Source organism: Oncorhynchus clarkii, chromosome 13 (assembly GCF_045791955.1).
Source record: "Oncorhynchus clarkii lewisi isolate Uvic-CL-2024 chromosome 13, UVic_Ocla_1.0, whole genome shotgun sequence".
Lineage (NCBI taxonomy): Eukaryota > Metazoa > Chordata > Actinopteri > Salmoniformes > Salmonidae > Oncorhynchus > Oncorhynchus clarkii.
The window spans coordinates 46,770,698-46,788,302 of NC_092159.1; the positions used below are offsets into that span (position 1 = coordinate 46,770,698).

At 42.4% G+C, this 17,605-nt stretch overlaps 1 protein-coding gene across 2 annotated transcripts; it reads left to right on the forward strand.

Annotated features, from left to right (window-relative positions):
• The first annotated feature begins 5,195 nt into the window (after window positions 1-5,195).
• On the forward strand, window positions 5,196-17,348 carry LOC139364909 (low-density lipoprotein receptor-like). 2 transcript variants are annotated; one of them, XR_011626509.1, is made up of 20 exons: window positions 5,202-5,335; window positions 5,436-5,496; window positions 10,259-10,384; window positions 10,509-10,631; window positions 10,809-11,186; window positions 11,322-11,444; window positions 11,553-11,675; window positions 11,859-11,978; window positions 12,345-12,470; window positions 12,597-12,768; window positions 12,919-13,146; window positions 13,260-13,378; window positions 13,495-13,634; window positions 13,770-13,911; window positions 14,191-14,334; window positions 14,449-14,697; window positions 14,838-14,912; window positions 15,048-15,211; window positions 15,354-16,551; window positions 16,714-17,348. XR_011626509.1 is itself a non-coding variant. In XM_071102134.1 (19 exons), the coding sequence occupies exons 2-19, from the start codon at window positions 5,439-5,441 to the stop codon at window positions 15,384-15,386; spliced, it is 2,643 nt and encodes an 880-aa protein (XP_070958235.1). In that variant the 5' UTR covers window positions 5,196-5,335; window positions 5,436-5,438; the 3' UTR covers window positions 15,387-17,348. The 2 variants fall into 2 exon arrangements, 1 of the variants encoding a protein (XP_070958235.1); XM_071102134.1 differs by having other exon boundaries at window positions 5,196-5,335; window positions 15,354-17,348.
• Window positions 17,349-17,605: the final 257 nt, after the last annotated feature.

Consider the following 17,605-nt stretch of genomic DNA (forward strand, 5'->3'; position numbering starts at 1 on the left):
TGTTGATGATTAGGTTTAAGATTTTCTCCTTGAGTCTGAACTGTAAACATGCTGACCACTAAATTAATGCTAGTTTGGGATGATAATTTATATAATTCAGTTTAAGTATTTTAGGCCACAGTGCTTTTTAAAGGCTTGTAAGCACTCACACAGTTGTATTTCAAACAGTATTACTCTGGGCATGTGTGAGATCCTGCCAGGGCTTCCATGCCTCTGATCTCAGATACACACCAGTTTCTTCTTCCTCAGGTCACTCATTGACCCTGCTGTTTTTTGCCACTCCCCCTCACACTGCTTTGTTCCAGCCGTGGGCTCATGTCATAACACCTGGACAAATACTTTTTTTTTTGGTGTGTGTGGAAAGTTTTTCAGTGGAACGTTTTTGAATGGATCTGCTGTAGAGTCCGTTCTCTCCTCAAATGGTTTGTCGACTCGTTTCAAGTGACTCTGAAGAGCTACCGTCACCACATTAAACATGAAGCCAGGGATTCTGACTGCGCTGAGACCAACCTCTGACTAGCCTTATTATCCTATGGGTTAACATGGCCAGTTTATTTTGTAGTTTTTTTTACTTTGTCATTGATCAAAAATACATTCCAATAAGAAAGCTTATTTGCTAGGAGGGATGATGGTCAGGAGTGGTGAAGTTGAGGTGAAATCTGAAGAGATATGGATTATGGACAAGAATGTGAGTGTTGAAACCAGGAGAACAGATCAGTGTACAGGATTTACAGCTGGCTCACCGCAGGGGTGGAAGAACCGAGTCACCAGTGGAACAGTTCCTCTCACTGCTTTGCAGGCAGGCAGGCAGAGGAGACGGTCTGTTATGAACAAGGGGTGTGTCATGGATGTGAGCTGTCTTGAGGGGTTGCAACCAGTGGTTATATGTTTCAACATGTATCTACACAAGTTGTCTCACATTGTCATATCTCCAAGACTCGTGACATACGAGAGGAAGCTGGATAGCAAGGTTACAACAGAAGTGACCTTGAGTGTCGGACACAATCTCTCATTTGAGGACAATGTAGTTATTTTAATATATATTCAGTTGTCCAAAGCCAAAACACTGTAAAACAATTCTAAAAGTGGTATGCTTCCCTCCCATTAGAAATAAAACAATGCTTTTGTATTGAGATATTAGAGCCATATTTTTTCTGGAGTTTGACAGGTCTTGGCAAATAAATAATGGCAGTCCTTCCAGTTGGTTGGTGATGGATTGCCCTGTAGTCTACAGACTGATGTTTGCTAGGTGAAGGCCTCCACGTGAAACAGACATGCCAAGAATCTTGTGCTTTCCTCATTTTAACTTTATAATGCATCTAGTGCAAGGCACCCGATGTCTACGCAGCATATGCTTTCCAGGTCTGTCAGGATGGATCACTGGTCCAACAGGCTCTACTGCAATTGGAGGAACCTGATCTGACTCTCATGTCTCCTCTCTTGTGAGGGAGAAACGACTCTCATTCCCAGCCAACCCACTGGTCACAAACTGGTTGAATCAACGTTGTTCAAATGTAATTTGTCAACGTGTTGTGATGTGGAATCTGCATGGAAAATACATTAGATTTGAAAAAAGTTGTCAATGTAAACTGTTGTTTTGAGGGTGAAATTTCAACCACAGGATTATGTTATCATGGTAACCAAATTCCAACATAGATGAAATACGTAGAATACCTTTAAAACAATGTCAGATTTTATAAGTTATAGCCACTATCAGAAGAAAACAAACAGGCTGGGCAGAACCCCTTCCGTCTACAGTTACCCTTTGGTCTCCCATTCAGGGTTGTAACCAAGCCCAGCCCTGCTTCATCCCAAACAAAAACCTTATTTGTCCCTGACTACTACCAATGGGCTGTCGTAGGAATGATTGTTGAGGGATCTTCACCTGAAAAATGAAATACACCGAACAGAAATAAAAACAATTTCAAATATTTTACTGCGTTACAGTTCATATAAGTAAATCAGTCAATTAAAATAAATAAATGAGGCCCTAATCTATGGATTTCACATGACTGGAAATACAGATCTGCATCTGTTGGTCACAGATACCTTAAAAAAAAGTAGGCGTGTGGATCAGAAAACCAGTCAGTATCTGGTGTGACCACCAATTGCCTAATGCAGCGCAACACATCTCCTTCACATAGAGTTGATCAGGCTGTTGATTATGGCCTGTGTAATTTTGTCCCACTCCTCTTCAATGGCTATGCGACATTTTAGAGTGGCCTTTTATTGTCCCCAGCACAATGTGGACCTGTGTAATGATCATGCTGTTCAATCAGCTTCTTGGTATGCTACAACTGTCAGGTGGATGGATTATCTTTGCAAAGGAGAAATGATAACTAACAGGGATGTAAACAAATTCATGCACAAAATTTGAGAGAAATAAGCATTTTTGTGTGAATGGAAAATATCTGGGATCTTTTATTTCAGCTCATGAAACATGGGACCAACACTTCACATGTTGCGTTTATATTTTTATTCAGCCTAGATTCACTATTGCTAACAAAATCATTCCAAAGGGTAGGTTTAACAGAGCAAATTTAATGTGACCATACTTTATCACTCATATTCTCCTGAGTGGCGCAGCTGTCTAAGGCACTGCATCTCAGTGCTAAAGACATCACTACAGACACCCTGATTTGAAGCCAGGCTGCATCACAGCCCGGCTGTGATTGGGAGTCCCATAAGGCGGCACACAATTGGTGTGACTGGTGTAGGCCGTCATTATAAATAAGAATTTGTTCTCAACTGACTTGCCTAGTTAAATACAAAATTATATATATCACCATTGATGCTATATAGGCTTATATAGCATTTGCAATGTTATCAACATTCAAATATCAAAATTTGAAGGAGAAATATATTTTTCTTGGATAGCTCCATCTGTGCCACTGGTTTAGTTTGTCTTTATTTCCAGTTTGTCTGCAAATGAATAATTGATATGTTGGATTCACATCTCCATCTTAACCAAAAATTGAAGGTAAAGAATAGGACTAAATCAAATCAAACTTTATTTAAAGTGCGTTTACAGTTTGATTTTATTTAGTCCTATTCATTAACTTAGATTTTTGTTTGGGATGTCCGCCAGATCATAGGATGTTCTCTTGATACAATACGTGTGTGAATTTGACCATTTCCCTGCTAAGCATTCAAAATGTAACAAATACATTTTGTGTGTAAGGGAAAATGTATGGAGTAAAAAGTACATAATTTTCATCAGGAATGTAGTGAAGTAAAAGTTGTCAAAAACATATATAGTAAAGTATAGATACCCCCAAAAATGATTTAAGAAGTTCTTTAAAGTAATCCTTCTTTAGTACTTTACACCACTGTTGTCTTCATTGTTTACATAGGCTGCAGTGGGAGGGACTGCAAATGGTGAGATGCTGTAGGGGGCGGAGAGATGGGTTAGTTGGCAGTGGGGATGGTGCACTTTCTGGTTTCAGGTGAAAATAGGATGGAGTGATACAGTATGCTCACCTTACCTCCACTCTGAATTAATGGCTTTGTTCCTGCTCTTTAAGGACTGTGTTTATAGGAAACTGAATAGATGATATCTGAAGAAAGCTTTTCCCTGCAATGAAACATATCTGCTCAATCAGCATTCCAATAGCGGGAGCAGTGAGGGCAGCACAATTAGTGACAGTCTCATTAGGCACTTCTGTGGTTCTCCTTTGCACAGTTTCAGAAGCTTTCATGCCCTATGGCGGGCTATTCAAGGGCCGGTCACTGAGAGGACCCACTCTCACCAGAGGGCAGAGAGTTGTGTGACTGTCAACTCCTATTAATGGTCTCAAATATTAGGTTAGCTTTCTCAGAATCCATGTGAAGGAAATACATCTCAATCCTGGAGTAAAAACCAATTAGCAATGATTATTTTGTAAGGTATTGTAACATGAAATTGAATTGTTACTCTTTCATCTTGATGTAGTGTAGTATGATCCAAATCTGTCTGACATAATCTTGATTACATCTGTGTTACCACTCCCTGTTACTAAATAAAACACCATTGCTTCAGAAGGAGAGGGTAATAGCTATATAATTTGCTGTCATCATCAAAGCCTTGGCTTCTCCTGCCATCTTATTTCCAGCTACTGTGTGTAGCTGGATCTTCAACTCTGATGTGAAGCCACTATTAGATTACAGTTTTTAGCTTGTTCTATTTGGTCCAAAATAAGATAGGGAGCTGTAGTCAGTTACTGGTTGACAGAGGCATGGCAGGATGTCATACTAATACTGGTCGGTGCAGCAGACCCATGAGAACTAGAGCAGTTTGACTTCTTGTTTTGCTATTATTTGTGTTGTCACGCGTTGCTGCTCTGACCATGAGGGGAAAGCACAGTCGTTTGGCTGTGGCATTTTTGTGTTTTGTATAAGAGATGGTGCGTCATTGTACACTGATGGACATTGGATAGATCAATATTAAAAATAGAGCAAGTACAAACTAGAAGATAATTAGTCCTCAAGGCCATCATGATAGATCTGATCACATGTTCTGTGCTTATTGTTTGGTTCACTAACATCCTATTTATTTTTCTTCTCTCCCCCAAACTCAGTGCTGTTGTATTTCATAGGCTGTTGGGGTTCCTCGAGGTTGTCCCTATGTCATTTTCTGTTTGTGTCTGGATTGAGCTGAGTCATGAAAATGTACAGTTTTATCAAAATGTCACAAGATAGGTTCTACATATCTCAGTAAAACTATCACTATTAAGAATCACCTTTATAGTTACCACTTTTACCAACTCCACGGCAAAGCAAGCAAATTTGTTTTGACCAAAACTTCAAACAATCTTTATCTATTGTTTTGACCAGGGAGATCCTGCTTTTGAATACTTAGAAGCGCCTGTCAGAATGAGCTTATAGACAAATATTGGTATGTCTAGGCCCCCCTCTAGTGTGTGTGTGTGTGTGTGTGTGTGTGTGTGTGTGTGTGTGTGTGTGTGTGTGTGTGTGTGTGTGTGTGTGTGTGTGTGTGTTCGGTTCATGCATGGAGCTTTAAGAATGAACTCAAGACACACATACACACACGCACACACAAAGGGTTAAACAGTAGTAAAATGTAGCGTCTGGAGACACGCCTTTCGATAGTGAGGCTCTCTGTATTCCAGAGATCACACCACTCCAAACCCCGCCCTATGCTTCTTGGGCTCCTCCCGTTCCAGCCCACTCCTGGACCACATTGAAATTGCTCTGATGTTGCCAAACATGATTACACTGTCAGGAGCATCCTTGTCTAACCTCTCGTCCCAAGCGCATCTTAATCCAGAACAAAAGAGCAGAGGAACTGAATAGCTTGGAAGCAGTGACTTTAAAATAAAACAATCGTTTTAACTTGGTAAATGAATAACCATATCATATACATTGTTATACCTGTGTCATTGTACCTTATTGACAGTCAGAGTAAAGTGTAAATAATTTGAACAATTTGGCTGCAGACTATGGGGCGGCTGCTGTGCGTGCTGTTGGTGTTCCTGGCTTGCTGTGTTGTCCAAACAAGTAAGTATCTTTATTCTAACATAGGTCTACTCTAGTGTATCGTAAACTTCGGGAATAATTTCCAATTCATTTGGCTTATTTGTTATTTGTTCCATTAATGCATAGTGGCAAAGTAAGTATATTTTTAAACATAGCCTACCTTCTTGTTAAATATTATGTCTATCGTAAATGGCAGTTATCAATCGATTTGAAATGTTTAAATAGCCCACTCTTGGACATCGCCTGATGCATCACGACGGGGGAGGGGGCTAGTTATTTGTAGAATGTAGGTCAAATTTGTGTTGCATCTTGAAGAAGCTGCGATAATGTGCAACACAAATAGTTTATTATTATTATCAGAACACAATGCGTAGGCGAGTATTTATTTTGTCATTGCACTCACATTTACCTTTAGATACATTTACATTATCTATTTTTACCGGCATTTGTATGATTTAACTACGTTCACTGCCTCTGATTTGTTGTTGGCCATGAGATTCCGTGGCCAATCAGATTTGAGAATGTGCAGCAAGACGTTTCCGAAAGCTTGTTGTGGTATAGGAGCCGGGTCGAAGCTACATTATGTTTGCGTTGTAGTGCATGTTGAGAAGAGTAGCAGTTTACATTTTTGCGCTATTGTGCAATACTTTTTTTGTGTAAGACAATTATTTGGTTAGTAGGCTATTGTTATTTTAAAGCTATAATCCTTCATTGCTACATCATTTTTAGTATTTATAAATTAAAGGGATAATACGGGATTTTGCCAATGGGGCTATTTACTGGGAAGTAAAGAATCAGAGTCAGATGAACTCGTGGATACCATTGGCCAGTATGAAGGAAGTTTGAGGTAGTTTAGCGAGCCAATGCTAACTAGTATTAGCGCAATGATTAGAAGTTTATGGGTATCTACCTAATTATATATACACCCATTGATTATATTTTGTATTTAACTAGACAAGTAAGTTAAGAACATATTCTTATTTACAATGACGGCCTACCCTGGACAAACCCGGACGATGCTCGACCAATTTAGGGACTCCCAATCATGGCCAGCTGTGATGCAGCCTGGAATCAAACCAGGGACTGTAGTGATGCCTCTAGCACTCCGATGCAGTGCCTTAGACCGCTGTGCCACTTATACATACCTAATGAGCTTAGTCCAGCTGTTGTACACCATCAGAACCCAAAATATATGCGTTTTTTTCTCCCTCCAATGTTTGTAAACAATATAGGCTAAATGTAAACAAACCCTGCATAGTCTCAAAACATGGTTCAAATTATAATTTTGATATCCTCGATGGTCAGTCCTTGCATCTATAGTCTGGCTGTGTCTATGAATTTGAGAGAGGTTACATTTCTTCAGGCCTATCCCTCATCTTTTTACCAAAACAGAGGTGGGGTGTTGCTTTATTTTTTCAACTGCTCATTCTAGCTTTAAAGTGCAAAAATCTTCCAAATTCAGGTACAGCAGATTACAAGTGAGTTATTGTATAATTAGGCTACATAGCAAGGCTGCAATAGACTAAATGTGTTCTCAATTGATGCAATAACCAGTCACATTGCAATCTAGATTCTCTGGTGTTCACTCATGTTTTTGACTCTTTCATGATGTATTGATGGCCCTATGACATCATTGTGGTGGGCCACCCTGAGAATTAAAGGAATCCCTCTTGCCCACCTCCACAAAGCATGACTTTTAAGTATTCCTCTTGAGGCAACATTTCAACGTATTGGTTCAACACCATCTGCCCTGTATGCAATAACTTCCAGTGTTAGTGTTGGGACCAGTATGGAAATGTTTGGCAAAAAGTGCCAGGAACGTGTTGGAACTGGCTCTCACACTCCTATCCATTGACACAACAGAATTGTGTTGTTGTGAGAGCATCAGCAGTCTGAAACAGTCTGTGCTCATTCTCACATTATCTATTGTCTTATCAGAAGGAGCGGACATCCCTCATATTGCACAATCTGTAACGTGCAGATATATCGAGAATGTGACATCGAATGGTGACATCGAATGGGAGACTCACACTGGGAACTTGATTCAAACTATTTGCAAATAATCAGAAAGAATACAGTTTTTGCCATTACATTTTCTGAGGGCCTAAATGGAGAGTGCTGGGCGATAAATAAAAGTAGTTGCAGAATGACATGCCCCATCTCAAAAAAATATCTGTTCCATCACCTATTTAGAAAGTGGTACTGATTAACTGTAAGCCTGTGCAAATCACTTTATCATGCTATCTGTGAACCATGTTCATGCCTTCTAAGTATCATATGAAGATATTTTTACTTTATTAGCCAGCTTCAATAGCTCATCAAACAGTAGGCAGAGCTGTTTCCTCTCCTCCAGCTTGTCCTGATAGAGAACGGAAGATCAATTAAACACACCACACATCAGAGGACAGACAAACAAGCATGCCACGTTGCATTTCTCCCCAAGGTTAATCAGTAAACCTTGTCAGTCCGAGCCTTTGATGGACTGAACTTTAAGCCTAACCAAATGTTATTGAAGGCAGGGCATTCGCCTGCATCTGACCATCATTTCTCTCTGAGAATGAGGACAGGTGGACATGATAAAGAGAGAGAGACGTTGACAGCTTTTAATTAGAGTTTGCAGGTATTAAGTCAATATACTCACCTGGCCCTAGAGGGTCAGGTCATATTGTGTGAGTTACTAGAACAAGGGATGGCAGTGTGAAATGTGATCACATCTGGGTATTCTTTTATGTTCTCTCTCAGTTGTGTGGGTGTTCATTCACTTGTTGTTTTGCTCTTATTTTGTGGCTAGTCTTGTTCACTGACAAGGGAACTCTATAGATGAGACAACCAGGTAAGATAAGATTAAAGTCACTAATGATAAAACCTTTAAAGAAAGGTAGTGCACATGGAAGAGGGTCCCACCCATAGTACACTCTTATATGGGGACAGCTGGGTCCAGAACTGGAATGGCATTAACATGTTCAGCTGTGGAGACATGGTGAATGAGGACATTGACTTCTCATGTTCATACTGTTTGTTCACAGAGTCATATCTGTACTAGATTTCCCCATTTAATTTCCATCCACTTTCCCAGATCTGCGGTTGACATCTGTTGAATAGAATGGAACGAAAAGCAACAGAACTGCACTGTCACAGTTTATGACCAAAATATCTCAGTAAAGAAAATGTAGGCCAAACTATGAGCCTTCTGTTAAATGAGCATAAATTGTTAAATCTTTCCAAATTCCCTTATTTACATTCTTGAAATAACATGGTAGTGCAATTCAGTAGGTATTATTGTTCCTGCAATTGCAACCGTTGGTGAGAAACCTCACCCAGGAACTGTCCTGTTTTGAAAATCCATCCTCAGTGGTCAGTGAAAAGAGTACCTAGCCCACTATTGTCTCTACTGTTATTATCATGCAAACCTTCCGCTTGACCCAATCAGCTACCAGTGGTGTGATTCAAGCTCCTCCCTTTGGTCAAGCTCCTCCCTTTGGCTCCTATCAGAAACAGGTGTCCATCCAGTGTTTTGAGGCCTAAGTGCAGGATAAGGAATTCCCAGTGGCATCTGGACACTGCTGTGAGTCATCTCTGTGGCCAGGGGCACTGATGTACAGTACAGTGTCTTAATTGATTCTTCCAGTTCACTAACTAGGGTGATTTAGATAGGGGGTTGGGTGGAGAGCTGTAGGAGGTCTAGAAGATCTTTGTTTGATGGATGAAGAGCATTCAGAACAGCATGGAGGATAATGAAGATGCTAAGGAGAACATAACATCAGCCAGTACTGTATGTCTACGATCTCTTCTCATTTGTCTTCAGTCATCACCACCCAATTACTGACAAAAATGTACATTCTCCACTACCAATGGCAGGTGTAAAATTAGTGTGTGTGTGTGCATGTGTCAGTGTGTTTGAGTTGTAGATTCTCCACATTCCTCCTCTATCGGCAGGTTGGAATTTGCATGTGTCTGTACATGTATATGTGTGTATGTTGAGGGAGAGGGTCATAATTGGCCTCTCCCACCCATCCCCCTGCCTCTTTGTTGATGTGTTACCAGCATCCCTGCCATAGCCCACCGAACAGCCATCCCCTCCACCACTCACTGTCACATATGACTGCAAGCTGGGAAATGAGACCCAGAAGATGCAACCTGCTCTAGCACTTTTGTTTTAACTCTATATATTCTGATTTATGGTCTGCTCAAGTATTTGCCTCAGATAACATCCACAGAGTTACAGAAAACAGACACTTTTTCCTTTTCCTGTGGTTTATTATGATGTCAGGATACAGGTGTTGAAATAATGTATTGTGTTCTTGACTGACCTGACAGTACGTAGATGATAAAGCAGAGAAATACCACTGGTTGTCCTATCCTGCTAAGGCTTTGCAGTGCCATGGGCTTGGCTTGCCACGCAACCCCTCTCGGGAAAGCGTCTAATTTGTGTACTTTGCCAGGAGTACAAGTACCAGATCAATGTGCAGCTATATACAGTGTCCTCTCAGGAAAGCGTCTGATTTGTGTACTTTGCCAGGAGTACAAGTACCAGATCAGTGTGCAGCTATATACAGTGTCCTCTCGGGAAAGCATCTGGTTTGTGTGCTTCCCAGAAATAAATAGAACAGCAATTGGTTTCATTCATGAGAGATTTATTGTCCCATTATACAATGTATCCGGGGTTGTAAATGTTATTCAGTTAAATGCTCATTAAAGCCCATTTTGATTTTGAGATTTTGTTGTTCACCAGAATGAATAGTCATGGACTGATCGTGTGGGTACGTGTGTTTTTCCCTTATAGACACAGAGACAGTATGCGGGATTGGGCAGTTCCTGTGTGGGAACGAGAAGTGCATTACGCTGAGATGGGTGTGTGACGACACAGATGATTGTGGAGATGGAACTGACGAGCTCCCCGGAACCTGCTGTGAGTAACACATACCGCCGTAGCTAATAGGAATACAATAGAGGATTGAACCACACTTCTAGTTCAACATATTTTTCAGTTTCAGTCACTGATGGTTGTTCTCTCTTTTCGGTTGCATCTGTAGCGGCCAGAACATGCAGAACCACAGAGTTTAGCTGTGGTGGACGTCTGAACCAGTGTGTTCCCAGTACCTGGCTCTGTGACGGCAAAGCAGACTGTGAGAATGGAGCTGATGAGGAGAGCTGTGGTAAGTGGTCCTGTTTTCTCCACTCTCTATTGTACCTTTCTCCCCAACTTACCTCCCAGCATTTCCCCTTCTCTCATCTACTCTCTCTTTTCCTTCTCAGTCCCATTCTTTCCCAACTGATATAAGCCTGACAAATGAGGCTCCCCTCTAACACACACGTCTCTGTTCCTCCCACAGCGCCCAAGCACTGCACAGATAACAAATTCCACTGCAGTAACGGCCAGTGTGTGTCGGCCTCCTTTGTGTGTGATGAGGAGTTGGACTGTGATGACGGGAGTGACGAGGCTTCCTGCCCACCCACCACCTGTAGCTCCACCTCCTTCCAGTGCAACAACTCTGTGTGTGTGCCGCGCCTGTGGGCCTGCGACGGAGACGCTGACTGCTCGGATGGCTCCGACGAGTGGCCCCAGAACTGTGGGACGCGAGCCCCTGGAGGTGCCCCCAAGCCCTGCTCCCTTCGGGAGTTCCAATGTGGCAGCGGGGAGTGTATCCACAGCAGCTGGAAATGTGATGGAGGATTTGACTGCCTGGATCGCTCTGACGAGACCAACTGTAGTGAGTACATCCCCTCTCTCTTATTACCCTTTTATTACTTCTGTTAGCTATATTCGCTTTAATATTTTCTGTCTTTAATATGTAAGTTGCATATGGATTTATGACTGACCTCTCAATCTCTCCTTCTCTCCATAGGCCACATCACCTGCCGCCCCGATGAGTTCCAATGCGGTGATGGCACCTGTATACACGGCGGTCGCCAATGTAACCGCCAGTACGACTGCAGAGACTTGAGTGATGAAATGGGCTGTGTCAATGGTAGGCTCTTGCCCCACATAAAGCTACTACCTCTGCTTCTACTACTGTGACCTACTGGGATGGTAATACTACCTTTGTGTTATAGTCACACTCTCCTCTCCTCCACAGTGAGCCATTGCAAGGGTCCCACCAGGTTTAAGTGCCGTAGTGGGGAGTGCATCAGCATGGAGAAGGTGTGTGACAAGCAGCGTGACTGTAGGGACTGGTCAGATGAGCCTCTCAGAGAGTGTGGTGAGTATGAAGATGGAACATGTACTTAGGAGGAATATTGTTTTGCCTATGGTTAGCTTCTCACGTAAAATGAGTTGAATGGAAACAATGGGAATGCTATCTAGCTGTGGTTGCAAAAAAGAGAGAAGGAGCTGTGGACTGGTGTTGAACTGTCACTTTTCTCTCCTCTAACCCTCCCTGCAGATTCCAACGAGTGCCTGTACAACAATGGCGGCTGCTCACACATCTGCAATGACCTGAAGTTCGGCTATGAGTGCCAATGCCCCACCGGCTACTACCTGACGGACAAGAAACGCTGTGAAGGTAAAACTCCTTACCACTGTAGCTGCATGTGTGTCCACAGAGCTCAAAAAGTTGGCTCAATCAGCAGCCATATTGGATCTGATGTCCGTGCCAATGTGGACTTCAGACTGTACATCCTTTAGGCCTAGAGCCAGGCAATGTGCCCATTGATACCTTTGCCTTAGTTCAACCCTGTATGGCAGTGTAAGCTGGTGCGAGTGGGGTGAGAAGGTCTCTGTCCTGACTGGACCACTTCCCTGTGGAGCCATGATGACTCAGTGCTGTTACTGTCACACCCCCTTTGTCTGACCCTATGCCACCGTTTACCTTCTCCAACACTGTGCCAGTTACACAGACGTCATATCTGTCCTGTACCTCTTCCCACAGATATCGATGAGTGTGCCAACCCAGACATCTGCAGTCAGATCTGTGTCAATCATATGGGCAGCTACAAGTGCGAGTGTGAGGAGGGCTACCAGGTCGACCCAGCGACCAAAGCCTGCAAGGCCATCGGTAAGTATTGGTCCTAAGAAAGACTGAATGCTTACTTAGCTCATGTTTTGATCAAGTTTATTTTTAAAATGTCATGGGTCATGCATTACAGTTATTGGAACGATACTCTCTCGTCTGATCACACAGGCACTGTAGCCTATCTGTTCTTCACCAATCGCCATGAGGTGAGGAAGATGACACTGGACAAGAGTGAGTACACGCGTGTCATCCCCCACCTGAAGAATGCAGTGGCTCTGGACATGGACATGGTTGCCAAGGAGATTTACTGGTCTGACCTCTCCCAGAAGAAGATCTACAGGTGAGCGAAGCTTCCATGTTACCTTTATCCATAGAGCCCTGTTGTATTCCTATTGCTCCCAGTGATATCTTGATGATGTTGATTAGAATGATGATGATAGTATAATAAATATATTTTCTCTCTATTTTCCACCCTTCTCCTACAATCCAGCACCTCAATGGACTTGGCTGCAGACACAGCGCAGCACAAAGTTGTGATTGACAGCGACATTGAAGGTCCGGAGGGCATCGCCTTTGACTGGGTCCACGGCAACATCTACTGGACCGACAGTATCCGCAGCAGCATCTCTGTGTCAACCGCCAACGGGAGCCGCCGCAAGACTCTCTTCCAGAATGACCTGGCCAAGCCCCGCGCTATTGTGGTCGACCCCCACAGCAAGTAGGTCCCACACTGGCTTCAGGAATGAGCATAATGCCTGAAACATTGAGCCTACACAGGATATCTGTTGAATGATGACATGCTTCAATAAATGTGTTCTACTGCCCTCCTAGTTTCATGTACTGGACTGACTGGGGAACTCCAGCAAAGATTGAGAAGGGAGGTCTGAACGGAGGAGACCGTGCTGCTCTGGTCACAGACAACATTGTGTGGCCCAATGGAATCACCCTTGGTGAGCACTTTCATAACTTCCTACCTTTGTGTGTGAGGGTGCGCATGCATAATTGTGTGTGTTTCTGCATGGTCACTCTGGTCTGACTAGTTTCTCTTGTCCTATCCCCTGGTCAGACCTGCTGAACCAGCGGCTGTACTGGGTGGACTCCAAGCTGCACACCCTCTCCAGTATCGACGTCCAGGGTGGCGGCCGAAGGACACTCATTATAGATGAACACAGGCTAGCCCATCCCCTAGGCATCACTGTGTTTGAGGTGAGTGCCAAAATTACATCTTTAACTTTTAAATGAGGCACTATGAAAATAAGTCGGAAAATCACCATATATATTTCACATGTTTATGCAGAGATGAGAAATGTTTAAATGGAGTACTGTGTATTCTGTGTGTAGGAAAGAGTGTTTTGGACAGATGTCAGCAACAATGCCATTCTGAGTGCCAACCGTGTGACAGGCAGGGACATCAAGCCTGTGGCAGAGCACCTGGTATCCCCAGAGGACATTGTGTTGTACCACAACCTCAAACAGCCAACTGGTATGTATCAGGTCTCTCAGCTTTTTAATCTTCCCATAGTTAGTTAGATCAGTAGTTAGTTTATGCAAGAGTAGCCATAGAGTTAGGAACCAATATGTTTTGGCGTAACGGTTGCACGTCAGGGATGCATTTTATTCAAAGTGCTATTTTTGTGTCTGGAGCCTCAGACTATTACAATTAAGTTACAATGCTGCAGTAGCATAGCAATAGCAATGTGCTTTCTATTGGGACAAACCAGTCCCCAGACTTAATCCCCTCCTCCCATTTGCCCCACTCCAGGCAGGGACTGGTGCAAGGTGGCCAACGGAGGCTGTGAGTTCATGTGTCTGGCAGCCCCCCAGGTGGGCATACATTCCCCCAAGTACACCTGTACATGCCCTGACAACATGCTGCTGGCCAAAGACATGAGGAAATGTGTACCAGGTATATATCTAGCTAGCACCCTCAGCCTCTCTATGTAGCATAACTCAGGGGAAATATATGATCCCTTGCTTCCTGTATAATATCTAACCTAAGTGTTATCTGTATATTGACCAGCTGCACCAACACCTGCAACTCCAGTCAAGCCCATTGTTCCCTCCCCCAACCCCCCACCGGCACCCGCCCACACCTCCCCTGCACCTCCAGCCCACGCCACCACTAAGGCCCGCATCATCGCTACCACAGTTACGCCTGCGCCTCCCCGCACTACCAAGCCTGTGCCACGCAACCCCCAGCCTGCCCAGCCAGATACACCCAGGATCCCCCAGGCCCAGACTACCACAGTGCCTCAAGTCACCACTAAGGGTAAGCACGACTTAAATGTGTGCTCTCATTAAATGCAGGAGTTATCAGCAATGAATATTTTGAAAGATGAAACTTTCCTGGAACATCACACTTTGACATGGTGTATCATTGATCTAAATTGTTCTTGTTTTGCCCTTCAGACATCCGCCATGAATTTGCTGCTATACCCACAGCCCCTTCAACCCCTGCAGCTTTATACATCACGCTGCCTATAGGTAAGTTGCTTTAACATCACTGACTTAGACACACAGTTAGCATGATTATTACACACCAATGACGTTAAAACCCCACTTTAGCATCAACAAATCCCCTCTGACCTTTATGTCTCTCTCTCTCTCTCTGTCTCTCAGCCATTGTGTGTCTGGTGGCCTTTGGTGCCGTGCTGCTGTGGAGGAACTACAGGCTGAAGAACACCAACACCATTCACTTTGAAAACCCAGTCTACCAGAAGACCACTGAAGACCAGGTGCACATATGCAGGAGCCACAGTCCAGACGGCTACTCCTACCCACCGGTAAGAGGCCAATCTGTCATACACACTCAATCTCAATGTCACTTGCTTGTGTTTTTGTATTAGCATATGTAGCCTATGGTATGTTGTACAGTAGCTGTAGTTCAGTGACCTAATGTATTCCTCTTTGTTTCCTTCCCCTCAGAGACAGATTGTGAGTCTTGATGATGAGGCTTGACCGTGGTGCTGCCGTTCCCTGCCAACACAAACGCTTTAAGAGGAGAGAGCAGAAGAGTAAGAGAGACATTTTATATAAGCTACCTGGACAATCTTGTTTTTTTTACCTCACAACCTCAAAGACATGAGAAGGCAGAGAAAGTGTCATACCGCTGACCAAACCACTGTGTGCTCAAAGACAAATGGAAGCTCTGGAAAGAAAAGCAGGAAAAGGAGGAAGATTTCTCAGTCATGTGTCTTTCTTGCCCATTTGTGTACAATCCAGAGCCATAAGAGACCACCAACTCATCTCCACCAAGCTGGAGTTTTATTGGCCAATTCTACACCGTAGTATTTTTCTCAGAGACGATTTGTCTGAACTGTGAAATGTTTAACAAATGCAAGACTGTTCAGAAGTTGAACCCCATTATGAAAGAACAGTAATGTAATTGTAATATTTGAGTGTTTTGTGTTTGTGAAGAAGTGCCCTTGATATAAGAGGTGACAGCAACTTTATTTAACACCACTTACAATTGAGAAAAATCTCTCTAGAATTAGAATTCAGAAATGAGGTATTGTAAATAACGTAGGTATTTATTTGACTTATTTCTGAGACTGACAAAATGTTGAGAAATAATGAGCGGATCATATCTTTTACTACTCATTTCTTTGTTCCTGAATTGTTTTAATATCCAAATCTGATATCTGATAACACCTGAGCCACTTGTTGAAATGAAACCCTTTGATAGTGAATGTCGTCTTGAATTCTATAAATGAGCCAATTTTACCTCTGTATCATCACCAGACAGGGACAAAGTCAAAGTTTTTTTATATCAATCGTCCACATTGCCTCACTAGTGGAGCACTATCCAAATGGACGGTTAAAACACACTGACACTTATACTGTATTTCTAACACTATTGCTGTGGGAACATTCCATTACCCTAATATGGTGTTTAATTGCAAGCCAAGACAGTAGATTTAGGACAGTCTGTCTGAGATGTATCTTTCTCATTTTCTCCATTGTCTTACTTTCTGTCATCCACTCCTTCTCAAGCTTCCCTTTCTTTCAGCCCAACTGTGTGAAAGCAGTATATAATTGTGTAATTCTTCTATGACAGAAAGACTTAAACCATGTTCATTGTTCATGCAACAGTAGTACACAGACTACACTTTTAGAAAAAAGGGTGCTATTTAGAACCTTAAAGGGTTATTGGGCTGTCCCCATAGCAGAACCATTTGAAGAACCCTTTTTGGTTCCAGATAGGACCCTTTTGGGTTCCATGTAGAACCCTTTCCACAGAGGATTATACATGGAATTCAAAAGGGTTCTACCAGGAACCAAAAAGGGTTCTACTATGGGGACAGCTGAACCATTTTAAAACCCTTTATTCTAAGAGTGTAGCAAATCATGTCTTCATTCAGGTTCAGAAACACAAGTTGCCTTTTAATGGTTTTCACAGCATTGACACTGGAGAGAGAGATGTATTTGTAAAAACGGATTATGACAGTTCTAGGTACTGGAATAGAAGCCATCCAAGTGCATTATATATCATGCTGATAACCTTTTAACCAGATGATTTATTCAAATACTCATGATAGTGTTGAGGTGGCTTTAGGCCACAATGTTTGACACCTCTTTCTCTGAGATCAGAGGGAAATGAATGTGTCTAACTGTTTACAATTAAATGTGTTTGACCTTGATGTCACAGTGTTACAGGTATTAGACAGACAGAGAGTTTGGGTAATTATATATGGCCTAAGCCTAACAAAGACATTATTGTTGAGTCAGTGAAAGTTTTTGTTTATGTTTCTGTTGTGTTTTTTTATGTGGGGTTGGGACTAAACATATTGTTTAATTCAATAGCCATATGGAATAAATCCAGAAATGTGTGTTAACTAACATCAACAGTGCAGATCATGAATATGTAAATATTATGTTCATAATGTGTTTGTAAATATTCATTAAAAAAAATGGTCATGATGTCCCAGTGTAGAATTTGTACACCGTTAAACATTTGATGTACATAAATAAACGCTTATATTTATTTTAGAATCATTACACTCTGATTGGTACTTTACTTGAAGCCGGAAGTTTTGGTCTGATAAGCCTTTTTGTGTTGTAAATGTGTCATACATACACAAAATACAGGTTACAAGTTAACTGTGTTAATTGTGTTTACTGCCTTTGGTTTTCCATAATTAATTAATATTGAGATGCTTTAGTAGTTTCAAAATAGT